Raw genomic sequence first — 22129 nt, 5'->3', positions numbered from 1 at the left:
TTTTGGCATTTAGCAGGTGCCCTTTTCCACATTGATGTACAAAAATGCTTTCTATCAATGATTACATTAACATTGGCATCAGTGTTTTGAATCTGATGCATGCAGCTACTGGAAGCCAGTGGAGTAGTGCAGCAGTGAGGTGGTGTGTGAGAACGTAGTCAGGTTGATAATAAGTCACATAGTTGCATTTTTGTAAGATGGTCTGAAGCACAGTGGAAGGGATTGGATCCAGTGTTCACATGGTAGGTTTGCAAGACTGCATGAATATCAGAATCTCTTCTGCTGTTTTGGTTGAGAGATGCAACAATGAAAGAGCAGGGGAGACCTGGCTGTGTAATCTAGGCATAGTTGAGGTTGAAGTGAAGGTCTGGTAGATTTTCTCAGTCTTCTCATTGTAAAAGGTGGTCTTCAGCAGTCAGGGAGGATGGAGCAGGTGGGGCCGGTGGGGGTTGAGTACTGAAGAAATGATTTTGTGGAGCTTAAGAGGACCTTGTGCAGAAGCTTCAAGTTTTTCCTTGTACAAGGCATTCTAGGCAGAAGTTGTGATTCCTTCTACTTCCTGGCTGCTGAACGTAGTTCTCTGTAATTGCTGCACGGCACATCTGACAGCCAAGGAACCGGACAAGAAGTCTTCCTGGGTTTTGTGGACAGAGGGCAGAGAAGGTACATAGTTGAGGAAAGAGATGAGAGAAAAGCCTCTGTGGGAGGAAAAGGAGTCAGGATCAGGAAGAGATGAAAGAGTGCAAGAGGCTACAGTGGAAGGGGAGATAGAGTTTTAATGGGTAAGAAACAGATGGTGGAAGTTATAGGATAGGGAGAGTGATAGTGAAGGATACCAGGATACATGATCAGAGATTTGATGTGGGGTAGCAGTCATGTCTGTAGCTGGGGAAGGATGGGTGAAAACCAGATGTTTTCTCCCATGTGTGAGGGAGGGCAGCTGTTAGGGAGAATGAATTCAGAAGAGTCAGAAGGCAAGAAGACTGACAGGTGAGGTTGAAATTACCAAGAACTGTCACCTATCACTTGGAAGAAATGAAAATTTTAATTAGTTGTGGCAAGTAATTACTTATCACCCTTGAATGATTTTCTTGATCATAGTGAAGTGAATTACTAGTGTTTTGTAATTTTTCTACCACTTTTTCCAGCAATATATGAATATAGTATAAAATGACTAAAGAAAGTAAAAACAAATTGATTTTACCACTCTGTTTGCTTAAATATAATAGTAGATTTAATGATAAGAGCAGAGCTAGAAGTGACTCAACACTTGGATCACTGCAATGCGTTGCAGTTTAACCACAGGAATGTTATTCATTTGGGCTAGTTCTTATAATAACTTCCCCATTAACACTAATACAATTAGGACTTCCCTAATAAACAGCATCAAAAGGCAAACTGCATCATCATAATCTTCACAGTCTGTGGTGCAATAGACAGAAAGCATTTGCAATATTTTCTAGAGATGTCTGAGAGCACTTCTGTGTATGTGAACTACCCTGAGCAGGGAGGACAGCGCATACAGACCGTGGCGGAATGTGTGGCTGCTTCTCGAATCACTAACACACAGAGGATACGACAAACACCAAGAAGAGGTATTCATACTTTTAATGAGGTATCTTTAGTATTCAAATATCTAAAATGAAAGTAAATAATAATAATAATAATAATAATAATAATATCATGATCCCTCAGAGCTGTTAAATTCTCTAATTTGATTGGTCTGAAATTGCTGACTGACTAAAATACAAACGACAGGTTCATACTATAGTATTCATTCACATGCATTATTTCTATAACATCATTTACACACTTCAGTTTTACATTTTATTTAACATTTTGTCAAGACATTTTTCAGCGTCAGTGCTTTTTAACAGTCAGAAGTAAAGCTCTAACTTATGCTTCTCAACATGGGGAAAGTCAACAGGACTTTTTTATGTTAATTTTTTGCTCTATTTGATTTATAGCTGTTCTCTGTACACTATATGGCCAACTGTTGAATACCTTATAGCACCCTGACATTTTCCCCACGTTTTATTCCTCTATCTATTACTTATAAAAAACATTCACCTAAAAGTAAATATTTTATTGAAATAGTACTTCAGTAAATCAACCAAATAAAACATATACAATACATTTATAAATATATTATAAATATGATAAATAGTTGTACATGCAATAATTACATATAAAAAAAAAAGCGGTACAAAGAATTTTTTTAAGAGTTTTTTTTTTTAGTTTTTTTTTTTTTATGTGATTAGATGCTTCACAATGTACAGTCAGGTAATGAGGGCAAATACAAAATAATAAAAATGTAAAAAGCAGCCCTTACAATATGAAGACTAAAAAGACGGTTAAGACAAGATAGGAAGAAGTGGGTTAGAGGAAGCAGAAGTCAGTGCTTTTAACTATTATTTACGGGATGTCTAGGTCTAAATTCTAATCCCGCATAATTAATGTATTGTTTAACTGCAACTACAGATCATGTGTCTCTGTGTCTATTACATTCTAGGACTCAATGCTGAACAGGGGACGATTAACAGCCTGACAACTTTTGCGCTCCTGATTGTCACCATAGTACTGAGTGTCAAATTCAACAACCTGAAATCAGAAAACAAGCAGCTACAGACCAGCCTCAAGAACGTGACTAGAGCAAGAGACCAGTTACAGACCAGTTACAACAACCTGACTAGAGAGAGAGACCAGTTACAGACCAGTTACAGCAACCTGACTAGAGAGAGAGACCAGTTACAGACCAGTTACAGGAACCTGACTAGAGAGAGAGACCAGTTACAGAAGAAGTTAGCAGAAACAGGTAAAAAGAAAATACTTAAAATCCTCACTCAGTATTTTTAAATAGGGGCTTTTGACACATGGAATATTTCCCTGGGTGATTGTAAACTCCTGGTAAAGAGAATCCTGGGTTATTTAGTTTCAGATTTCAAACACTGCTCATATTCTGGGTTAAAAATTCTGTTAGAAATTCTGTACATTTCTAAACCCTGGATTAACCTTCTTCTAATTTGCATAATAGTGTCATCAACCACCGTGATTGGATAAATCCAGTGCATAACCACTTTAAATAAAGGCTCATGCTTTCATGTCAGTGAGAAAAGAATGACAGGACACGTGCTGGTCAATTTCTAACAAAACAAAAATATATATATATATATATAAACACACAAAAAAGCCAACAAATAAATAAGTAAACTAAGTAATATAATTTAATAATTAAAATTCACAGTTTTGGGCACACCCTGGCAAACCCTTCATGTGATGTTTTTGGAAAGGAATTAACTTCAGTTACGTCTCTTCATACCACTTCATCTTCATTTTTGATTATTTTCCAATAAAAACAACATTTTATTAATCTACAAATCTTCTGTTTATACACTGAGTGTTACTTGCTGTTAGATCTCCCTCTGTGTTCTCAGATGCACAAGCCAAACTTGGATGGAGATACTTCAACTCTAGTTTTTACTACCTCTCTACTTCGATGAAGACCTGGAATGAGAGCAGTCAGGACTGCATAAACAGAGGAGCAAACCTGGTGATCATAAACAGCAGAGAGGAAGAGGTGAGGCAAAAGAAAGAAAGAGAGAGAGAGAGAGAGAGAGAGAGAGAGAGAGAGAGAGAGAGAGATGTATTTATATAGTATATTGTGCTGTCCTTTGCAGGAGTTCATCTCTTTACAGCTTGGCAGCAGTCGGGCTTGGACTGGTCTGAATGACAGAGAGAATGAAGGGGTGTGGAAATGGGTGGACGGTACACCACTGACCACTGCGTAAGAAACTGAGATGAATTATGTACTGTAGTTTGACCCGGTCTGGTTTAACTGTTTTTAAAGCATGAAATTTAAAATCACCCAAATCTGTATTACCATTTTTCAATTCTGATACTCTGCATTTCAGGTTCTGGGCTGTGGGGGAGCCGAATAATTTTTTAGATGAGGATTGTGCTGAGATCTTGGGTGGTCTAGAAAAGAAAGGCTGGAATGATTCACCATGTTCTACTAAATACTACTGGATCTGTGAGAAAAGTGTGTTTTAGTAGTAAGAGTAATTGAGTCTATTAAAATGGTGCTCACAGACTTATGGAGCTACATTTACTTAGCATCCTGTACCACTCTCTAATTTGCTAACCTGCGTAAGTATATATTGTTCATTAAATACAATTCGCAGTAGTCTCTTATCAGGCGACACCTTTCCCTCTTGACTCAAACGGAGACCACTGCTTATTATGGAACTGTTTTTATAATCAGACAGACAGACAGACAGACAAATAATTAAATAATGATGTGTGCTGTCAGTATGTTCATGAACATTAATAAGAACAATTTCACATGTTCCACTGTGTGTGAAAAAGAACTGAGTGTGTTGTATATTGCAGTGACATTTTCATAGTAGAAAGCTTCATCCACTTCACACAAAGCTTTAAGTTAATTCATGACTTTATCTGTTGACAGTTCCATCTTCAAGACTTCTGTGGCGTCTTTATTAATTTTAGATTGACCTTCTACAGATATTTGAGCGTACTGACTTCTTAAAACATAATTGTTTTTATGTGATATGTTGCGTTTACATAACGTTCTGCATACTGAGGTATGTATTCTTTTTTTGTACTACCTTCTCACTATCTATTGTGTAACTTCAGCACATGACCTAAAACATTATATAAGTAAATGAGTTATGTTATGTTATATTATATGTAGGGATGCACAATATTTATTGGACAGATAAATTATCGGCCGATATGGGCAAAAATGACGTCATTTTTATTGCTCCGATAAATAAATTAACTCCGATAACTAGATCCGATAAAGAATGCTTGCTGGTAAATCAATCAATAAATCTGATTTATCTGAGATTCATCCGCTTTCCGAGTGCAGGTGACTGCAGCTTTAAACTGCAGTGACTCGTCGAGATCTGTGAACATGTCTTCGCCGGCCTGGAAGTTTTTCTCTGTGGCAGCGGAGGACAATGCCATTGCTATTTGCAACACATGTTAAGCAAAGATTCCGAGAGGAGGTAAAAAGGTGTCAAGTTTTAACACAACAAATCTTACTGTATATCTCACTTGAAGGTTCGTCATTGCGGCGAAGCTGTATTAAAAGAATATGAAGCAGCCACGGCAGAAGCAGCTACTAGCGCTTATCCCTCCTATTTATTTTATGTTAAACTATATAATTTAAGAGAAATCTCAACTATGCCTTGTGCTCTTTTGTTGAGGATGCACTTTATTTTTGTAGAGGATGCACTTTTGTTTTTCATTTTTTCCCGAGGTTGACAAATGCATGTTATTTATGATATATTTGAAAAACATGTGACTTTAGGTCTATATACCTTCCTCATCCTCATGCACTAAAAAGGTTTAACAGATGCAATTCTTTGTTATGCGTGAAATACTTAAATAAATACATTTGTTTTTAATGAGTTGTTAATTGCAGATAAACCATAGTTCTCTCATAGTTCTGTTAAACCCTGTCTGTTCTTATTGTAGTGCACACAAAAAATAAAAATATCTGACGAGTCAGGACTGATGTTTGATTACAGTTAGGCCAGAGCTACTAAAATACTAAAATAAAAGTTTCATCAGTGCATCTTAGATTTTCTATTCTCCTGGGTGCACAAACTGCAGATTATATGAAAATCCTAATATAAAAATATGCACTTGTTTAACTTGGTTATCGGTATCTGTATCGGAATCGGCCATGAGAAGGACTTAATTATCGCTTATCGGTATCGGTTTAAATTTTTCATATCGTGCATCCCTAATTATATGTAATATGATGCCTCCATTTACTTAATGAACTGAATTAGCGGTTAAGGTGACACAGGCTGACTCTATATCCACAAATATAGTTATGAAAATTCTATTGATTTCTCTCACACACATTTTAATATATGTAATCTCTTCATTTTTAATTCATGCTGACATCCACTTCACCCCAGCAGTTTCTATAAAAGAAATGTTCCTGTTTTGTTTGTGGTCTGATTTATTTCCTCATCTTATTCATCACTGTGTAGTTTCCTCTCTGCTCAGAAATGATTGCATATTTGAGCCCATTGTTTTCATCTTTGGTTTCAGTCCTGGTGTTTTGTATCTTGGTGTATCCTTAATAAAAAAAAAAAAAAACATGCACTTTGGTCCAACCAATTATTTACATTACACAACTCCTATTTTTTTTTTTTTTTAGAACAAGATAAAATTGTTTGGCTTTTCATTCATTAATATAATCATTCAGTGGTTGAAGTTTAACTTTGCTAAAAATTTTATTATTAAATAACTTCTGTGGCAGTCCACTTTGGCACAATACAACAGTGCAACTAGGATCTGGGAAGTAATCAAACTTTGCATGAAGTGCAAATAACAATTTACAAGCCTTATTAAATATAAACGGTGTATTAGTTTAGTCTCTAACTAATACCCACCGTCCATCTCACAATAATGATTTCCCTATTCCACAGACTTCCCCATTTCAGAGCACTACATTGTTAAAAGTGTGTAACTGATGCCTACACAATCGGTGTGCCAGATTGTAGTGCACTCTAATACTATTTTACTGAGAAAAAAAAATAGATCAGGTATGTCACAGGTTCTTGAATATATAAGCTACACTGAGGAGAGAGGAGAGCGTGTCGAGAGGGTGGTGGAAATCTATGAGAGTGCAGACACTGTTCGAGGTCACAATCCTAAAACAAAGACGGAGGATTTTGACATGAACACTCAACACACAGGTTAAAAACAGAAAAAAATTAAAGTTGAATTGATTAATGAAGGAGATCAAATAGAAAATCAAATAGAAAAATATTTTATTTCTAAGTAATACATTCTTGTCTATCTCAAATTCAAATTCAAATTTTATTGGTCACATACGAAACCATACACAGTACGACATGTAGTGAAATGCTTTTTGTAAAGTGTGGACATGAAAAATAGGGGATAGAGTTAAGAATATATAGGGTAAAGTAGGGAAAATTAAATGGTAGAAGTCACAAATGAAAATAACTTGAAAGTCAAGTGTCAGATATGCATATGCAAATATATGTCTATGTATATATATAGATATACATATATATATAGATATAGGGGTTAGACAATGAAACTGAATGCCTGGTTTTAGACCACAATAATTCATTAGTATGGTGTAGGGCCTCCTTTTGCGGCCAATACAGCATCAATTCGTCTTGGGAATGACAGATACAAGTCCTGCACAGTGGCCAGAGGGATTTTGAGCCATTCTTCTTGCAGAATAGTGGCCAGGTCACTACGTGATGCTGGTGGAGGAAAACGTTTCCTGACTCGCTCCTCCAAAACACCCCAAAGTGGCTCAATAATATTTAGATCTGGTGACTGTGCAGGCCATGGGAGATGTTCACCTTCACTTTCATGTTCATCAAACCACTCTGTCACCAGTCTTGCTGTGTGTATTGGTGCATTATCATCCTGATGCACGGCACCGCCTTCAGGATACAATGTTTGAACCATTGGGTGCACATGGTCCTCCAGAATGGTTCGGTTGTCCTTGGCAGTGACGCGCCCATCCAGCACAAGTATTGGGCCTAGGGAACGCCATGATATTGCAGCCCAAACCATCACTGATCCACCCCCATGCTTCACTCTGGGCATGCAACAGTCTCGGTGGTACGCTTCTTTGGGGCTTCTCCACACCGTAACTCTCCCGGATGTGGGAAAGACAGTGAAGGTGGACTCATCAGAGAACAATACATGTTTCACATTGTCCACAGCCCAAGATTTTCACTGCTGGCACCATTGAAACCAAAGTTTGGCATTGGCACGAGTGACCAAAGGTTTGGCTATAGCAGCCCGGCCATGTACATTGACCCTGTGGAGCTCCCGACGGACAGTTTTGGTGGAAACAGGAGAGTTGAGGTGCACATTTAATTCTGCAGTGAGTTGGGCAGCTGTGGTTTTATGTTTTTTGGATACAATCCGGGTTAGCACCCGGACATCCCTTTCAGACAGCTTCCTCTTGCGTCCACAGTTACTCCTGTTGGATGTGGTCCGTCCTTCTTGGTGGTATGCTGACATTACCCTGGATACCGTGGCTCTTGATACATCACAAAGACTTGCTGTCTTAGTCACAGATGCGCCAGCGAGACGTGCACCAACAATTTGTCCTCTTTTGAACTCTGATATGTCTCCCATAATGTTGTGTGCATTGCAATATTTTAAGCAAAACTGTGCTATTACTCTGCTAATTAAACCTTCACACTCTGCTCTTACTGGTGGAATGTGTAATCAATGAAGATTGGCCACCAGGCTGGTCAAATTTAGCCATGAAACCTCCAACACTATATATATATATATATATATATATATATATATATAATGAAAAATAAAATAAAGAAAAAAAATAATAAAATAAAGAAAAAAAAATAAGAAAAAATAAAAATTATATATATAGAAGAGCTGGAAGGAGAAAGGATTTGTTTTTATCTGTAAATTTTCTCCACTGATCTCTATAGATAAATGGACGTGTTTCAGTTCCAGCTCCAGTTTTTATGGCATGTCTAATGAGAACAAGAGCTGGGAGGAGAGCAGAAAGGACTGCAGGGACAAAGGAGCAGACCTACTGATCATAAACAGCAAAGAGGAACAGGTGAGAGAGAGAGAGAGAGAGAGACAGGGAGAGACAGGGAGAGACAGAGACAGAGAGAGACAGACAAAAAGAGAGTAAGACTAAAGCATTTTTATTTTGCTGTCATTTAAAAGAGTACATCGTTAAACAGCTGGGCAATTTCGAGGCTTGGATTGGTCTGAGTGCAAAGATAAAGAGGGAGAATGGAAATGGGTGAACAATAGAACTCTGACCACTAAGTAAGAAAATATTTCCCTGCTTTTATATCCTATTATACTTTTTATGTGAATTTCAGGGAACAGAGGCTGAGATGATTCAGTAAAATGTGTGGAATTCAAGAAAAATTGAATCTGAGTCTGATTCTGATTCTCTTGGTTTCAGGTATTGGGCTGAAGGGGAACTGAATAATGCAGATGAAGAGGACTGTACTGTGATTTATGCTTCATCTAAGACTGTCTGGAATGACAGGCAATGTTCGGTTCAATTACCGTGGATCTGTGAGAAACCTGTTTTGTAATGATGTGTCCCAGTTTAAATGAAAAGTGCTTATACATAAATTGAGCTAAATCTAGACAAAGTAAAAGATAATATTTCAATGATAATTGTGTTTCAGTGTCTGCTCTTGTTTTCTCTGTAATCATTCACTGATACAAATTGCACAAAGTCTGTTTATGTTTTTTTTTCATTATCTCAGAGATGTATTGTATATTTCTTGTGATTCTGATGCAGTAAATTTCTAGATTTCTAGATGGAAGCAGTATAATAAAAATAATTGTATTTAAAGTCCATCTCAGTGTCTCTGTTAATTTAGCATAAACTTGAGCTCAATCAAATGCTGTATTATATCTTATTGCTTTATTGCTTCTGGAGTGATGTGAAATGACTATAAAGGGGTTCAATCCTGGTTTGCAGGTAATTTTCTATTCAGAGATCTTTTTCGCTTGATTTTTTCATTATCAGTAAAATTATCCATGTTAAAAACAAATATTTTAATAAATTTGTATAGAGCACGGCAGGATTATTGTTCTGTTGTAAAGAATAAAATATTGCTTTTATGGGTAAATACTCATGACGTGGTGTTGATATGCAGCCGGGTGCAAAGCAGAATTACTCTTACCCCGCTGAAGGTGATTAGTTTTCAATAACAGCAGAATTATTTCTTAATTCATGTTGAATCCACTTTGCCCCAGCAGTTTCTATAAAAGAAATATGCCTGTTTCGTTTGAGGTCTGGTTTATTTCCTCATTTTATTCATCAATTGTTGTTTCCATGAGCCCATTGTTTTCATCTTTGGTTTCTGGTGTTTTGTATCTTGGTGTATTTTTCTAGAATAAGAGAAAATTGTTTGGGCTTTTTGTTATCTTATATTGTTCAGTGGTTGAAGTTCAGCTTTCCTAAAATTTTTGATTGCTAAGTGGCTTCTGTAGCAACAATGTGCTATACATAGGACGATGCAACAGTGATACTAGGATCTGGGAACTAAGCAAACTTCGCATAAATTGTAAATAATGATTAAAAGGCCTTGTTTTTTTTTTTCAATTATTTGTTAATTGATTTTAATTTACATAAGAGTCATAAAGCAACAATAGCAATAGGAACATTCAGTGACATAGATCAAAAACAGTATAATAATAAAATAATAAGAGCAACAGTATTTAAAAGTAAATAAATAAAAGAGATGCGAATAAAAAAAATAAAAAAATAATATAAATAAATAAATAAATAATTGCTGTAATTGGTCATACATTTTGTTAAGTACTTCTAAAATGTCCAAAAGATCAGAGGTCTCTGAGAGGCATCCATATTCTTCTAAAGCATCATCCCTCTTTCTTAAGTTGTAGGTATACTGTTCTAATCGTAATCTCAGTCTCATTCAGATGTTGAAACAGTTCAAATGTTGGAGGCCTTGCTTGATTCCAGTTGAGCAAGATGCATTTTTTTTTGCTAAATATGATATTATGTCAAGCCTCCTTACAGATATAGAGTCAAGTGTCCTGTCAAATTCCGTACCAAAGAGATATAGTTTTGGTGCATTGTCCAGTGGAATTTGCAAAACCCTGGCTGTGAAATCCTGTATAGCCTTCCAAAAATATTTAAATTTTCTACATTCCCAAAATATGTGCATAACTGATCCTGTATAGGTTTTACACCGATGACATCTGGACGATACGTTAGGATACATTTTACTCAATTGGAGTGGGGTAAGGTACTTCCTTTGCATAAATTTATAGTTCTGTTCAGCTATTTTGTTACAAGAAAAAGAAGTGAAAATATTCTGCCCTATAGTCCCCCATTGTTCCTCACTGAAGTTATGCCCTAGATCTCTTTGCCACACATTTAGAAAAGGCCTTGTTATTAAATATAAACGGTGTACTTGTTTAGTCTCTAACTAATACCAACAGTCTATCTCTATTCTCTATTCCACAGACTTCCCCACTTCAGAGGACGACATTGTTTATTGTGTATACTGATGCCTACACAATGGCACATTGTTGTGCACAGAAGATTAGTTACACTTTAATACTATTTAAGTGAGTTCTTTAAAAAAGAACAGATAAGAGAACAGATCAGAGATGTGACAGATTGCTGAATATGTGAGCTACACTGAGGAGAGAAGAGAGAGCATCAAGAGGGTGGTGCAAATCTATGAGAATGCATATGCTGTTTGAGGTCACAATTTCTACACAAAGACTCAACACAAAAAAATATTTATCTTTAACTTTTATTTATATATATATATATATATATGTATCAGGAAGGGCATCAGGGGCACCTGATATATTATCAGGGTTGGTGCACACACACAAACACACACACACACTCGGAAGCAGCCCGAAAGCTCAACAACACAGTCAGACGCCTGTTCAAGAAAATAGAAATTTTGTTTGAAATTCTGTGAATGAATTTTGTTTGTTTTTGTTTGAAATTTTGTCATCGAACATTCAATCCATTGAATGTTCTTCGTTCAGTGCAAACTGTACATTTTATTGATGAATACAATATATTGCAGGAGTGAGCACATTTCCGGAGATCCCACACATCATCAGGGGACAGAAATGCACTCATGAGCTGGAGGACAAAATTAAATTTAAAATTAAATTTGTTAAATTTAAACACATCTTTTGAACCCTTGTATTTCCCAAGAATTTTAAATGGTTATGTGTCTCAAAGCTGTGATCTGAAAGTGCTTCTTGAGAAAAATAGGTTAAAGATTGAAAGAAAATGTCAGCCATGCATAAAAAGAGAGGAAGGAAGGCAATGTAAGATGCATTTTCATCTTACTATTGTCAAATGGGAAAAAAGAATCTACTTTAGGGTGACTTATTTTACCATAGATGCACCTAATGATTTCTTCTTATTACTCATTACTTACAAAAATATAGTAACATAAAGACATGAAGAATGTAACATAAAAGTTTAACAAAAAGTAGACCTTGCCCATTTCAAGCTTTACATTTGAAGCCACGCGGATAAAACATACACAAATATGGCCAAAAGTAGATGCACACCATGACCACGACACTCCTGTAGTCCGTAGTTTGAATCTCACAGTTATATAGAATGTATATTTGTGTGCTGTGGCGTTGAGATTTCTGGCCATAAAGTGTATTTTGACCACTAAACAAATACAGAGGCAGACACTGGCATTGTTTGACTAACATGCAGCAAAATAATGACTTCCCTATTAAACTCCTTCCTCATGTAAAGAAACTACAATGGTTAAAATGTTTCACAAAAGACCAGTGACGCAGTGATTCAGTGTTTTAAAGATCAGCGAAGTCTCACGCGGTTTCTGCATATGTGAACTACGCCCAGGAGAGAGAGAGCGCATCGAGAGTTGTGCAAATCCACGAGGACACAGACACTGTTAGTCGTCACAACCCCAAAACAACGGTGGTGGATAACACCATGAAGACTCAACACACAGGTACAAATTTTAAATACAGTTTGATTACAATTATATTTGTGTAATGTTTTTTTTGCTAATACACACAAGGCCACCAAGCAGTCTTACAGAAATCTTGGCTGTAGATTTATATTCTTATAAAAAATAGCTCAGATAATGATGAAGAAGAAAATTTAGAAGAGCAAGACTCAAAAGGGAACCAGTCTTCTTTTTGGGATATGAAACAAATTTTGGAGTTATGTAACATTTTATACATTTTAAAATTTCATACATGACATAATAAGAAAATTAAACAAAAAATAAATCTTTACAACCATTGCTTTTATGCTGTTTTATGAGTATTGTTGACTGATAAATAAAACAGTGAGGATTCAATGCCTTAGTAAATCTGATAACATGATTACGATGACTGAAATTTTGAAAAGTGGTCTAAATTATTTCCAGTAAATTTGTGGCTAAAACCCAACTGTAAGTAACAGTCGGGAACAGACTGTGTAGAATCCATTTGTAGAGTTTAATAAAAAAAGCCAGTGCAAACAATCCAAAAAGCAAGAGAGCAACAGTAACAGGGAACAGGCAGAGATCAGTAAACCAGAAAGACAGACAGCATGGCAAACAATTCCAAAAGACATCTAGAAGTTAAATCATGTGAACTGGACTTCTCCTTAGATAGATCTAGCCGAGGGACAACAGACTGAACTGATACCCAGAATCAACGGAAAAAAACCTTCAAAAATCATCTTACATGGCCGTAATATCAAAAAAACATAAAAGGATTTTTGGGACACACCACATTCAAGTTTACTTTAATCCCACCAACACATTAAGACAGAGATTTGTCCACCCCAAAACACCAAAACACAAGAAGATCAATATAATTTACATGGTCCAGTGCAGTGAAGATTGTTCAGAGCTCTACATTGGAGAGACAAAACAAAAACTACATAGAAGGATGTACTAACACAGAAGAATCAACCTCAGTACTAGAATCAGTTGTGTACCTGCATCTGAAGGACAAAGAACACACATTTGAGGATGATAAGGTTCACATCTTAGACAGAGAATACAGATGGTTTAAGAGAGTGAAGGAGGCCATCTATGTCCGGGTCAAAAATCTCTCTATCAACAGAGGTGGAGGTCTTAGGCATAAACTGTATCCTATTTTTCATGCTACTCTTTTTTCAATCTCCAAGAAGATCAAGGCCACCAGGAGACCTTCACAGGTCACCTTCACATCTTCACAGGTCCACCAGGAGACACAATTCCAAAGGTCCAAAGAATGAAAACCAGAAAACAGAACAATAGTCAAAAACAATGAAGCAAACCATGACAATGAAAAACAATGGCTTGGCAATGGCTTAGTAATGGCTTTGTAATGCGTCAATGCTTCATGAAGAATCTTCTTAAAGTGAGAGTCATTTATACAACAGAACCCAAAAGTGCAGCTCCTGGTTAGAACCATTTAAGTTGTTTATGGCATTTAATTTCGTAACAATGATGTGTTTCATCTGTGAAAAGTTAACAACTGAACTTAAGTTTTAGTAAAAAATATTATTTACAAAAGCAAAAACTGCTACTTAATTTCCATTTACTTTTAAATAGATTTTTTTGACAGAGAATTAATTGGTGGCTTGTAAACCTTTGTTAAAATTGTTTTGTTAAATGTTTGTGTGGAACTTCAATATATTGTCAGAATCAAATATTTCAAATATCAATAATAGCACCGTATTGGCGAAATTAATGCTACTTCTAATATGTTTTCATTTTTATAGTAACTTGTATTATAGTAACTTGAGACTTAAACACACTGTTGATATGGAGAGGTTTACTATGAGGAAACATGAAAGTCTTTAGAACAGAAGAATAAAAGTTAAATGTATTTGTCTCATCAATAGGCTGGTTAGGGAATGAATGTTTGATTATGGTTGAACAAGAAGAATAAAAGTCTGAAGAAAAATAAATGTCACTATAAAAGTATGAATTAGAATGGTTGGCAAATTTCACTGCTATAAAAGCAATAAAACACGATGGGATATGCTGAAAATGCTAAATACTCTAAGAAAATAATCATATTCTGGTTGATAAGAGTAACTTCACTTTGTGTTGGACCACATGACATCACACAGTCTTTTATTGGTTACATGAATGTAATGAATGCTTGGATGAAATGAAACAAACAGCAAATCTGTCTCTGTGTCCATAATAGGGCGGACCACTCCAGGGGACAGATGTTACAATCTGGCTGTGGCATGTGTGCTGTTTCTGTGTGTTCTCCTGCTGACTGCTGCCACAGTGCTGTGGATCAAATTCGGCATCCTGAATACAGAATTTGACAAGTTACAGACCACATATAGCACTCTTATAACAGAGCAAGATCAGTTACAGACCAGTTACAAGTATCTGACTACAGAGAGAAATCGGTTATGGACAAAGACCATGCAAATGGGTTTAGAGAGAGACCATTTGAAGGCCAGAAACAACAACCTGACAATAAACAGAGATGAGCAAAAGGCCACAATTAAGAACTTGGACAATGAAATTGAGCAGCTACAGAACATGTATAATAAACTTCAAAACATGTTGAACACTATAAGTGAGTAAATACTTTAAATCCTTCCATTTCGACAATTTTTAGTAATAAAGATGTCATTTTGCTGATTTGTGCTTCTGTGAAGAGCATGCAGCACACTATGCATGGTAGCAACATAGCACAAGATCATTTCTGCATGTGTTCTGTTTATGTTCCACCTTGTTCTTTGTTTATTTGCTTTGCCACGTGATTTTGTTTTGATTCATTTACAGTATGGTCCCTCAACATGTAGGTAACTACGCAAGTTACTATAACTAACTCCTAGTTCATTACTAACAAATAGGTAATTGCTGAGTCTATAAGAGGTCTCACATTTCTCTTGGAGGACTAACTAATAGCTGTTTTGTAATAATGACTGATTAGAGGTATTTCTCATATTGTATAGCCTATGTGGTAAACAGAAATCTTAGCTGTACAACAACAACAACAACAATAATAATAATAATAATAATAATAATAATATTCACACAAGAAGCCATTTGTTTTTATCTGTAAACTTTCTCTATTGATCTCTGTAGGTAAAATGAGGTGGGTCACTTTTAATTCCAGTTTTTATGGCATGTCTAATGAGAGAAAGAGCTGGGAAGAGAGCAGAAATGACTGCATGGACAAAGGAGCAAACCTGCTGATCATAAACAACAAAGAGGAACAGGTGAGAGAGAGAGAGAGAGAGACAGAGAGAGAGAGAGAGAATAAAGCTTTTTTTATTTTGCTGTTATTTAAAGGAGTTCATCGGTAAACAGCTGGTCAATCTTGAGACTTGGATTGGTCTGAGTGACAGAGATAAAGAGGGAGACTGGAAATGGGTGGACGGTAAATCATTGAACACTACGTAAGAAAATAATTCCCTGTTTTTTAATGTGCAGTGCAAATGAAATCATCTTAATAATGTTCTCCTACAAAGTTTATTACACTTGTTTTTTAATATATTGTTCCAATATGAAATTCAGTAAACAGAGACTGAGAGGATTCAGTTAAATGTGTGGAACTGAAGGAAATTGAAAAATCTCTTATTGGAAATCTCTTAGTTTCAGGTACTGGAATCAAGGGGAACCGAATAATGCAGATGGTGAGGACTGTGCTGCGATTTATGCTTCACCTGGGACTTTCTGGAACGACAAGAAATGTTCTGCTCAATTACCATGGATCTGTGAGAAAGGTGTTTCTCAGTGATGTATATCATTTTAAATGAAAAGTGCATATACATAAATTGAGCCAAATACATAAAATATAAAAGACAATATTTTGATGATGATTCTGTTTCAGTGTCTGCTTGTATTTTAAGTAATCTTTTTTTTTTTCCGTGATTTTTTAATTAACAGTAAAATGATCCATGTTAAAAACAAATATTTTAATAAATTTGTATAGAGCACGGCGGGGTCATTTTTCTTTTATTTCTGAAAATACTCATGACGTGGTGATATGCAGCCTGGTGCAAAGCAGAGTTACTCTTACCCCTCTGAAGGTGATTAGCTATCTATAATAGCAGAATTAATGCTTAATTCATGTTGACTCCATTTTACTACAGCAGTTTCTATAAAAGAAATGCGCCTGTTTTATTTGCAATCTGATTTATTTCCTGTTTTAATTCATCATTGTCTAGTTTCCACTCCACTCATCAATTATTGTATACATGAGCCCATTGTTTTCATCTTTAGTTTCAGTCCTGGTGTTTTGTATCTTGGTGTATCCTTAATAAAAACCATGCTTAGTACTTGCATCCAGCCAGTTATTTTACATCTCTTACAACTCTTAAATATTCACTTTTTCTAGAAAAAGAGAAAATTGTTTTGGCTTTTTGTTATTTTATAATGTTCAGTGATTTTTGATTGCTACAGTAAGTGACTTCTATGGCACCCTCTTTGGCACAATGGGCTATACATAGGCTTACACATTGCATCTAGGATCTGGGGACTAAGCAAACTTTGCATAAATTGCAAAAAATAGTTAAAAAGCCTTGTTATTAAATATAAACATTGTACTAGTTTAGTCTCTGACTAATACCCACCGTCCATCGCAGAATAATGACTTCTCTATTCCACAGACTTCCCAATTTCAGAGCACTACATTGTTAAAAGTGTGTAACTGTTGTCTAAACAATGGCACTTTGTTGTGCTATTTATTGAGTTATTTTAAAAAGAATAGATAAGAGATGAGGGTGGCATGCTGGCTTAGTGGTTAGTACGTTCGCCTCACACCTCCAGGCCCCCTGGGTTTGAGTCTCGCTCCCGCTTACTGTGTGTGTGGAGTGTGCATGTTCTCCCCATGCTTGTTGGGTTTCCTCTGGGTGCTCCAGTTTCCTCCAACAGCATGCTTCTAGGCTGGTTGGTGTCTCTTAATTGCTTGTTGTGTGTGCCCTGTAATGGGTTGGCACTCTGTCCAGGGTGTATCCTGCCTTGATGCCCAATGATGCCTGAGATAGGCACAGGCTCCCTGTGACCCAAGGATAGATCAGATAAGTGGTACAGACAGATCAGAGATGTCACAAGTTGTTGAATATGTAAGCTACACTGAGGGGGGAAGAGAGTGCATCAAGAGGGTGGTGGGAATCTATAAGAGTGCAGACTTCATTTAAGGTCACAATTTCTACACAAAGACTCAACACCCAAATAATCAAATTAAAGTTGATTGTTTTAATGAAGGAATGCAACAGATTTTTCAAAGTCTGAATGAAATTTTATTTCTGTCTTAACCATCCACTGAAAAAAGTAATTGCAGATATTTTACGCTATCACAATTGTGTAGTTGACCAGTCTATAATCACTGAAATCACTCAAGCCATTCATAGGACAAATCCTCTTCATGCTATCACTGGTAGCAGAACCTTATCTACAGATCCTTGACGTCAAGTATACTACAAACAAAACTTTGATGTTGTTGAACCAGTTGAGTTTGTGTTCAGTAGACTGAAAAGAAAGACGTTTGTGTATGTTCCTTTTCTTGACATGTTGAAAACCTTTCTAGGAGATAGTGAGGTAGTTGAAAAGACGTATTTTTTCTCATGGAAAATATCAAAGGAACTGTTGTGACTGTCTCTGCAGACAATCTTGGGGCACACGGCCTAGCAGGATTCCAGGAAAATTTTCAGGCTGAGAAGTTTTGTAGGTTTTGTCTTGCTTCTGTTAAGGATATTCAGACCATTGATGTGTACAAGAGACACTTTCCCTTAAGAACTAGAGAACTGCACAATCAGTGTATTGTAGAGCTGAAAACAATCCAACTTTAACAAATGTGCAGGGTGTAAAAGGAGAATGTGTCTTACAAACTCATCTTGCATTATTTCACCTAGTGACTGGATTTCCACCAGATGCATTACATGATTTATTTGAAGAAATAGTGCCGTTTAAGTTGGCCTTGTGTCTCCACAAGTTAATAGATAAGAAGTTCTTTACTCTTGACCAGTTGAACAGCATAATTTAGTCTTTCCCTTACTGCTTCTCTGACAAGGTGAACCGCCCTCAAAAGATCTCCCAAAATTTCTCAATCAAAAAGACCATTGGTGGAAATGCACATGAGAATTGGACACTCATCAGGCTCATATCACTCATGATTGGTCATGTTGTTTCAGAAACAGAGGAACCATGGCAAGTGCTGATGGAACTCAAAAATATAATTGAGCTTGTTGCTTCACCCAAGTTTTCAGAGGACAGTCTTTGCTATCTGGAGGCTAAAATATCTGATCATCGCAACCTGTTTACAGAGATTGCTGCAAATAAAAAAATAAAACCAAAACATCACTTTCTGGAACACTATCCAAGCCTCATATGCTGCTTTTCAAAATGGTTGTCCATAACACACAATTTCAGAAATTTACTAAAGACATTGTCTTCCCAACATCAGCTTATGGTTGCACGTCTTGCAGGCTCAAAGTTTTTTTTAAACAATCTATGCATGTTGAGAAAGTACAAGTTGTGAAGGTTTCCTCTTTAAATAGAAGGGTAAAAACAGCAGTTGAGAGGAAGTATACTCACCTTAACAATGTAACTGTAGCATCAAGTGCTGTTTTGCATGGGACCTCCATACTCCAAAGGTATGATCATGTCTGTTGCATACTGTGGTGACCTGCCAGAGTTTGGAAGGATTCACTGCATGTTGATTGTTGACAGGGAGGCTTGTTTTGTGCTGGAGAAATGTCGTTCTTGGTATGTTGAAAATCTTAGGGCCTTCAAGGTTGAAGAGCTTCTATATGAAGATTATGTTGTTACTGAGCTGAAGGATGTAAATGACTTTTACCCACTTGCAGCCTACAGAATTGGGAAGAACCTTTTGGTTTCACATAAACGTTTTTTAATTTTCAACTAGAGTGTTTTCAGAACTTTATTGTTAGCAGCACTAATGTGAACAAAGTACACACTTTAATATGATCTTTATTTGAACTTAAACACTATGATTTGTTCACATGTTTTTCCTCAGAAAACCACAATGCTGCTACGAGTAATTGGGAACCCAGAGTGCATTAAGAAGCTGACACTCCCAAATGTGCCATCATCAATAGGTGAGCTCAAAACAATTGATAGAAATTTTCACTCATGCACCCTCAATCACTGTACACACACCCTCAATCACTGTACACACACCCTCACTCACTGTACACACACCCTCACTCACTGTACACACACCCTCAATCACTGTACACACACCCTCACTCACTGTACACACACCCTCACTCACTGTACACACACCCTCAATCACTGTACACACACCCTCAATCACTGTACACACACCCTCAATCACTGTACACACACCCTCACTCACTGTACACACACCCTCACTCACTGTACACACACCCTCACTCACTGTACACACACCCTCAATCACTGTACACACACCCTCAATCACTGTACACACACCCTCACTCACTGTACACACACCCTCAATCACTGTACACACACCCTCAATCACTGTACACACACCCTCACTCACTGTACACACACCCTCACTCACTGTACACACACCCTCACTCATACACCCTCACTCACTGTACACACACCCTCACTCACTGTACACACACCCTCACTCACTGTACACACACCCTCACTCACTGTACACACACCCTCAATCACTGTACATCTACACACAGATGTTGACTTTTAAATGTCTGTCGCCTACTGTCATTCACTTCTCATTATATCTCTGTCACTTTTAGCACACAGATGAAGAGGGGGCTTATGTGAGAGGAGTAAAGCTGTGTATCGTTATAGTTATGGAAGATGACATCTCACCTTCAGCAAAACCTACATGTGTCAACCGTGGCATCATTGTGGAGGGAACTCTGGTCATGGAGGACATACCTGATTTTGCCACAGCATTCATGGTACTCTTTGGCCTTCTCTATGTGCAGAATATTGAATACCCAAAAGGACTAAAATATACATTTGAGGCAGTCCAGAACATTTTTGTGGGAGAAAAGTGCACCAAGAAGGTTCAGTCTCTGAAGAATAAGCTTTTCAAAGTATAGAGTGTTTTTAATGATGATGCTGCAGTTCTTTGAGGTTGAGTACTGTCAGGTTGTTGTTTGTGGGCTCCCTTAGTATCAATGTTCAAATGTGACCATATTTTGTGAGCTGGAGTGTTTAATTTTAAACCAGTCTTGAATGCTGATTTATTTTACCTTTTATAGATACTGTTATACAGTTACAGTCACAAACATTGCATGTTTAAATTTGCCATTGTTTTATGGGTAGGTGCACTTCTGTATGGACAATCTGCTTATTTTGAATTGAGTATATTATACATGTGTGGTTCTTAAGTGGTGCTGATTCAGTAACACAATGTTTTATGCATTACTTGAACTAAAATTCTTTTAACTTTAATTTTAAAGTGCATTTGTAAATCACTTACGCTTTATGGAATAGCTCACTTGAGTATCTCTGTGGTGTTGTTTTTTTTAATTATTATTAAAAAGTCACTATTTTTCAGTTTATTTCTGAGTTGCTGCAGTATAAGAATTCCTGTGGGAAATATAAGGTAGTAGTTTATTAAAAAAGGGATCTTTTTTTTTTTCTTTGTTTTCCTGTTCATGTGACAAACCTGTTACTTTTTTGAGAAAATTACCATATTTGATAATCTATTACTTGAAAAGAGATTCTAAATGTCATGATGACCAAATGAAACCTGAAAATAAGTCATACTGAGAAATGTTTTTCAGTTTTTGACTTGAAAGTGATAGCAACATATTGTATTTTCCCCTCCTGACGTAATATTATGTAGTACCAATTTCCAGCAGCATTTTCTTGTTCACTCAACTTAAAGAGTTGTGCAGAGAAACAAAAAACAGTTGGGCGAAGTTAAAAAGTTTTGTTGTAGAACAGTTGCACCTTTCAAGAAAACGAATAATCTTAAGTTAACTCAACTAGTTATTTTTTGTATCACTAATGACTTGTTTTAAGTCAGTATAACTGTTATTCCAAAAAGTTGAGTAAACAAGAAAAAGTTAGGGGAAATCGGTACTAAGATTTTTTTTGTTGTGAAGACTTAAAATATTTTGCACAGGCTGACTCGGGAATTATGATTTAAACTCACAGCCTATCAGGTGTCCCTGCAACATCTTAAAATGTGGGTAATCTCCTTAATATTGCTAACAGCAATAGCATTTTAAAGTAAACAATCACGTTTCATATCATAGTCGACCCCAAACGTGAAAAAAGTCAAAGAAAACTGCCCCGTTCAGCTGCACACATGCGTTTGTCTGAAAAACCGCTTTCCCTTGCTCGTAGAGCGCTGAGACTTGCGGAATCGCATTTTCAGCGCCAGAGAAGCACAATGCAGAGAGCACACTGCGCCGAGGCAGGAAACGAGCCTGTTCGATGAAAAATCTTGAAAGTTGACTTTGTTAAGTGAATTTTCATGGAGTATCACTTTTTGCATGTTTTTTATGAATTTTTGCACTTTGATGAAAAAAATCATATTTCCTATCAAAATTCATATTATTTATGACTTTCCATTGTTTCTCATGAATTTTGGCATTTTAAAGTAAACAATCACGTTTCATATCATAGTCGACCCCAAACATGTGAAAAAACATAAATGT

General features: G+C 36.5%; 2 protein-coding genes across 2 annotated transcripts; both read left to right on the top strand.

Moving 5' to 3' along the window:
- Positions 1-1330: 1330 nt before the first annotated feature.
- Positions 1331-6088, top strand: LOC131349238 (CD209 antigen-like protein C). The gene is made up of 5 exons (XM_058384763.1): positions 1331-1595; positions 2513-2815; positions 3435-3577; positions 3678-3784; positions 3912-6088. The coding sequence occupies exons 1-5, from the start codon at positions 1466-1468 to the stop codon at positions 4048-4050; spliced, it is 822 nt and encodes a 273-aa protein (XP_058240746.1). The 5' UTR covers positions 1331-1465; the 3' UTR covers positions 4051-6088.
- On the top strand, positions 4934-16796 carry LOC131348878 (asialoglycoprotein receptor 1-like). The gene is made up of 9 exons (XM_058384071.1): positions 4934-5003; positions 8490-8623; positions 8754-8815; positions 8984-9070; positions 12373-12530; positions 14716-15102; positions 15618-15751; positions 15825-15931; positions 16134-16796. Exons 1-9 carry the CDS (start codon positions 4934-4936, stop codon positions 16270-16272), a joined length of 1278 nt encoding a protein of 425 aa, XP_058240054.1. The 3' UTR covers positions 16273-16796.
- Positions 16797-22129: the final 5333 nt, after the last annotated feature.

Source organism: Hemibagrus wyckioides, linkage group LG29 (assembly GCF_019097595.1).
Source record: "Hemibagrus wyckioides isolate EC202008001 linkage group LG29, SWU_Hwy_1.0, whole genome shotgun sequence".
Classification (NCBI taxonomy): domain Eukaryota; kingdom Metazoa; phylum Chordata; class Actinopteri; order Siluriformes; family Bagridae; genus Hemibagrus; species Hemibagrus wyckioides.
This window is presented reverse-complemented; position numbering and strand designations above follow the sequence as displayed.

Excerpts from the sequence above, each read along its gene's own strand:
- LOC131349238 (XM_058384763.1), top strand. The coding sequence starts at position 1,466 with ATGTCTGAGAGCACTTCTGTGTATGTGAACTACCCTGAGCAGGGAGGA. Across the intron at positions 1,596-2,512 it reads ACGACAAACACCAAGAAGAG|GACTCAATGCTGAACAGGGG; the intron begins GTATTCATACTT and ends ATTACATTCTAG. Across the intron at positions 3,785-3,911 it reads GGTACACCACTGACCACTGC|GTTCTGGGCTGTGGGGGAGC; the intron begins GTAAGAAACTGA and ends TCTGCATTTCAG.
- LOC131348878 (XM_058384071.1), top strand. The coding sequence starts at position 4,934 with ATGTCTTCGCCGGCCTGGAAGTTTTTCTCTGTGGCAGCGGAGGACAAT. Across the intron at positions 12,531-14,715 it reads CATGAAGACTCAACACACAG|GGCGGACCACTCCAGGGGAC; the intron begins GTACAAATTTTA and ends TGTCCATAATAG. Across the intron at positions 15,103-15,617 it reads AAACATGTTGAACACTATAA|GTAAAATGAGGTGGGTCACT; the intron begins GTGAGTAAATAC and ends TGATCTCTGTAG.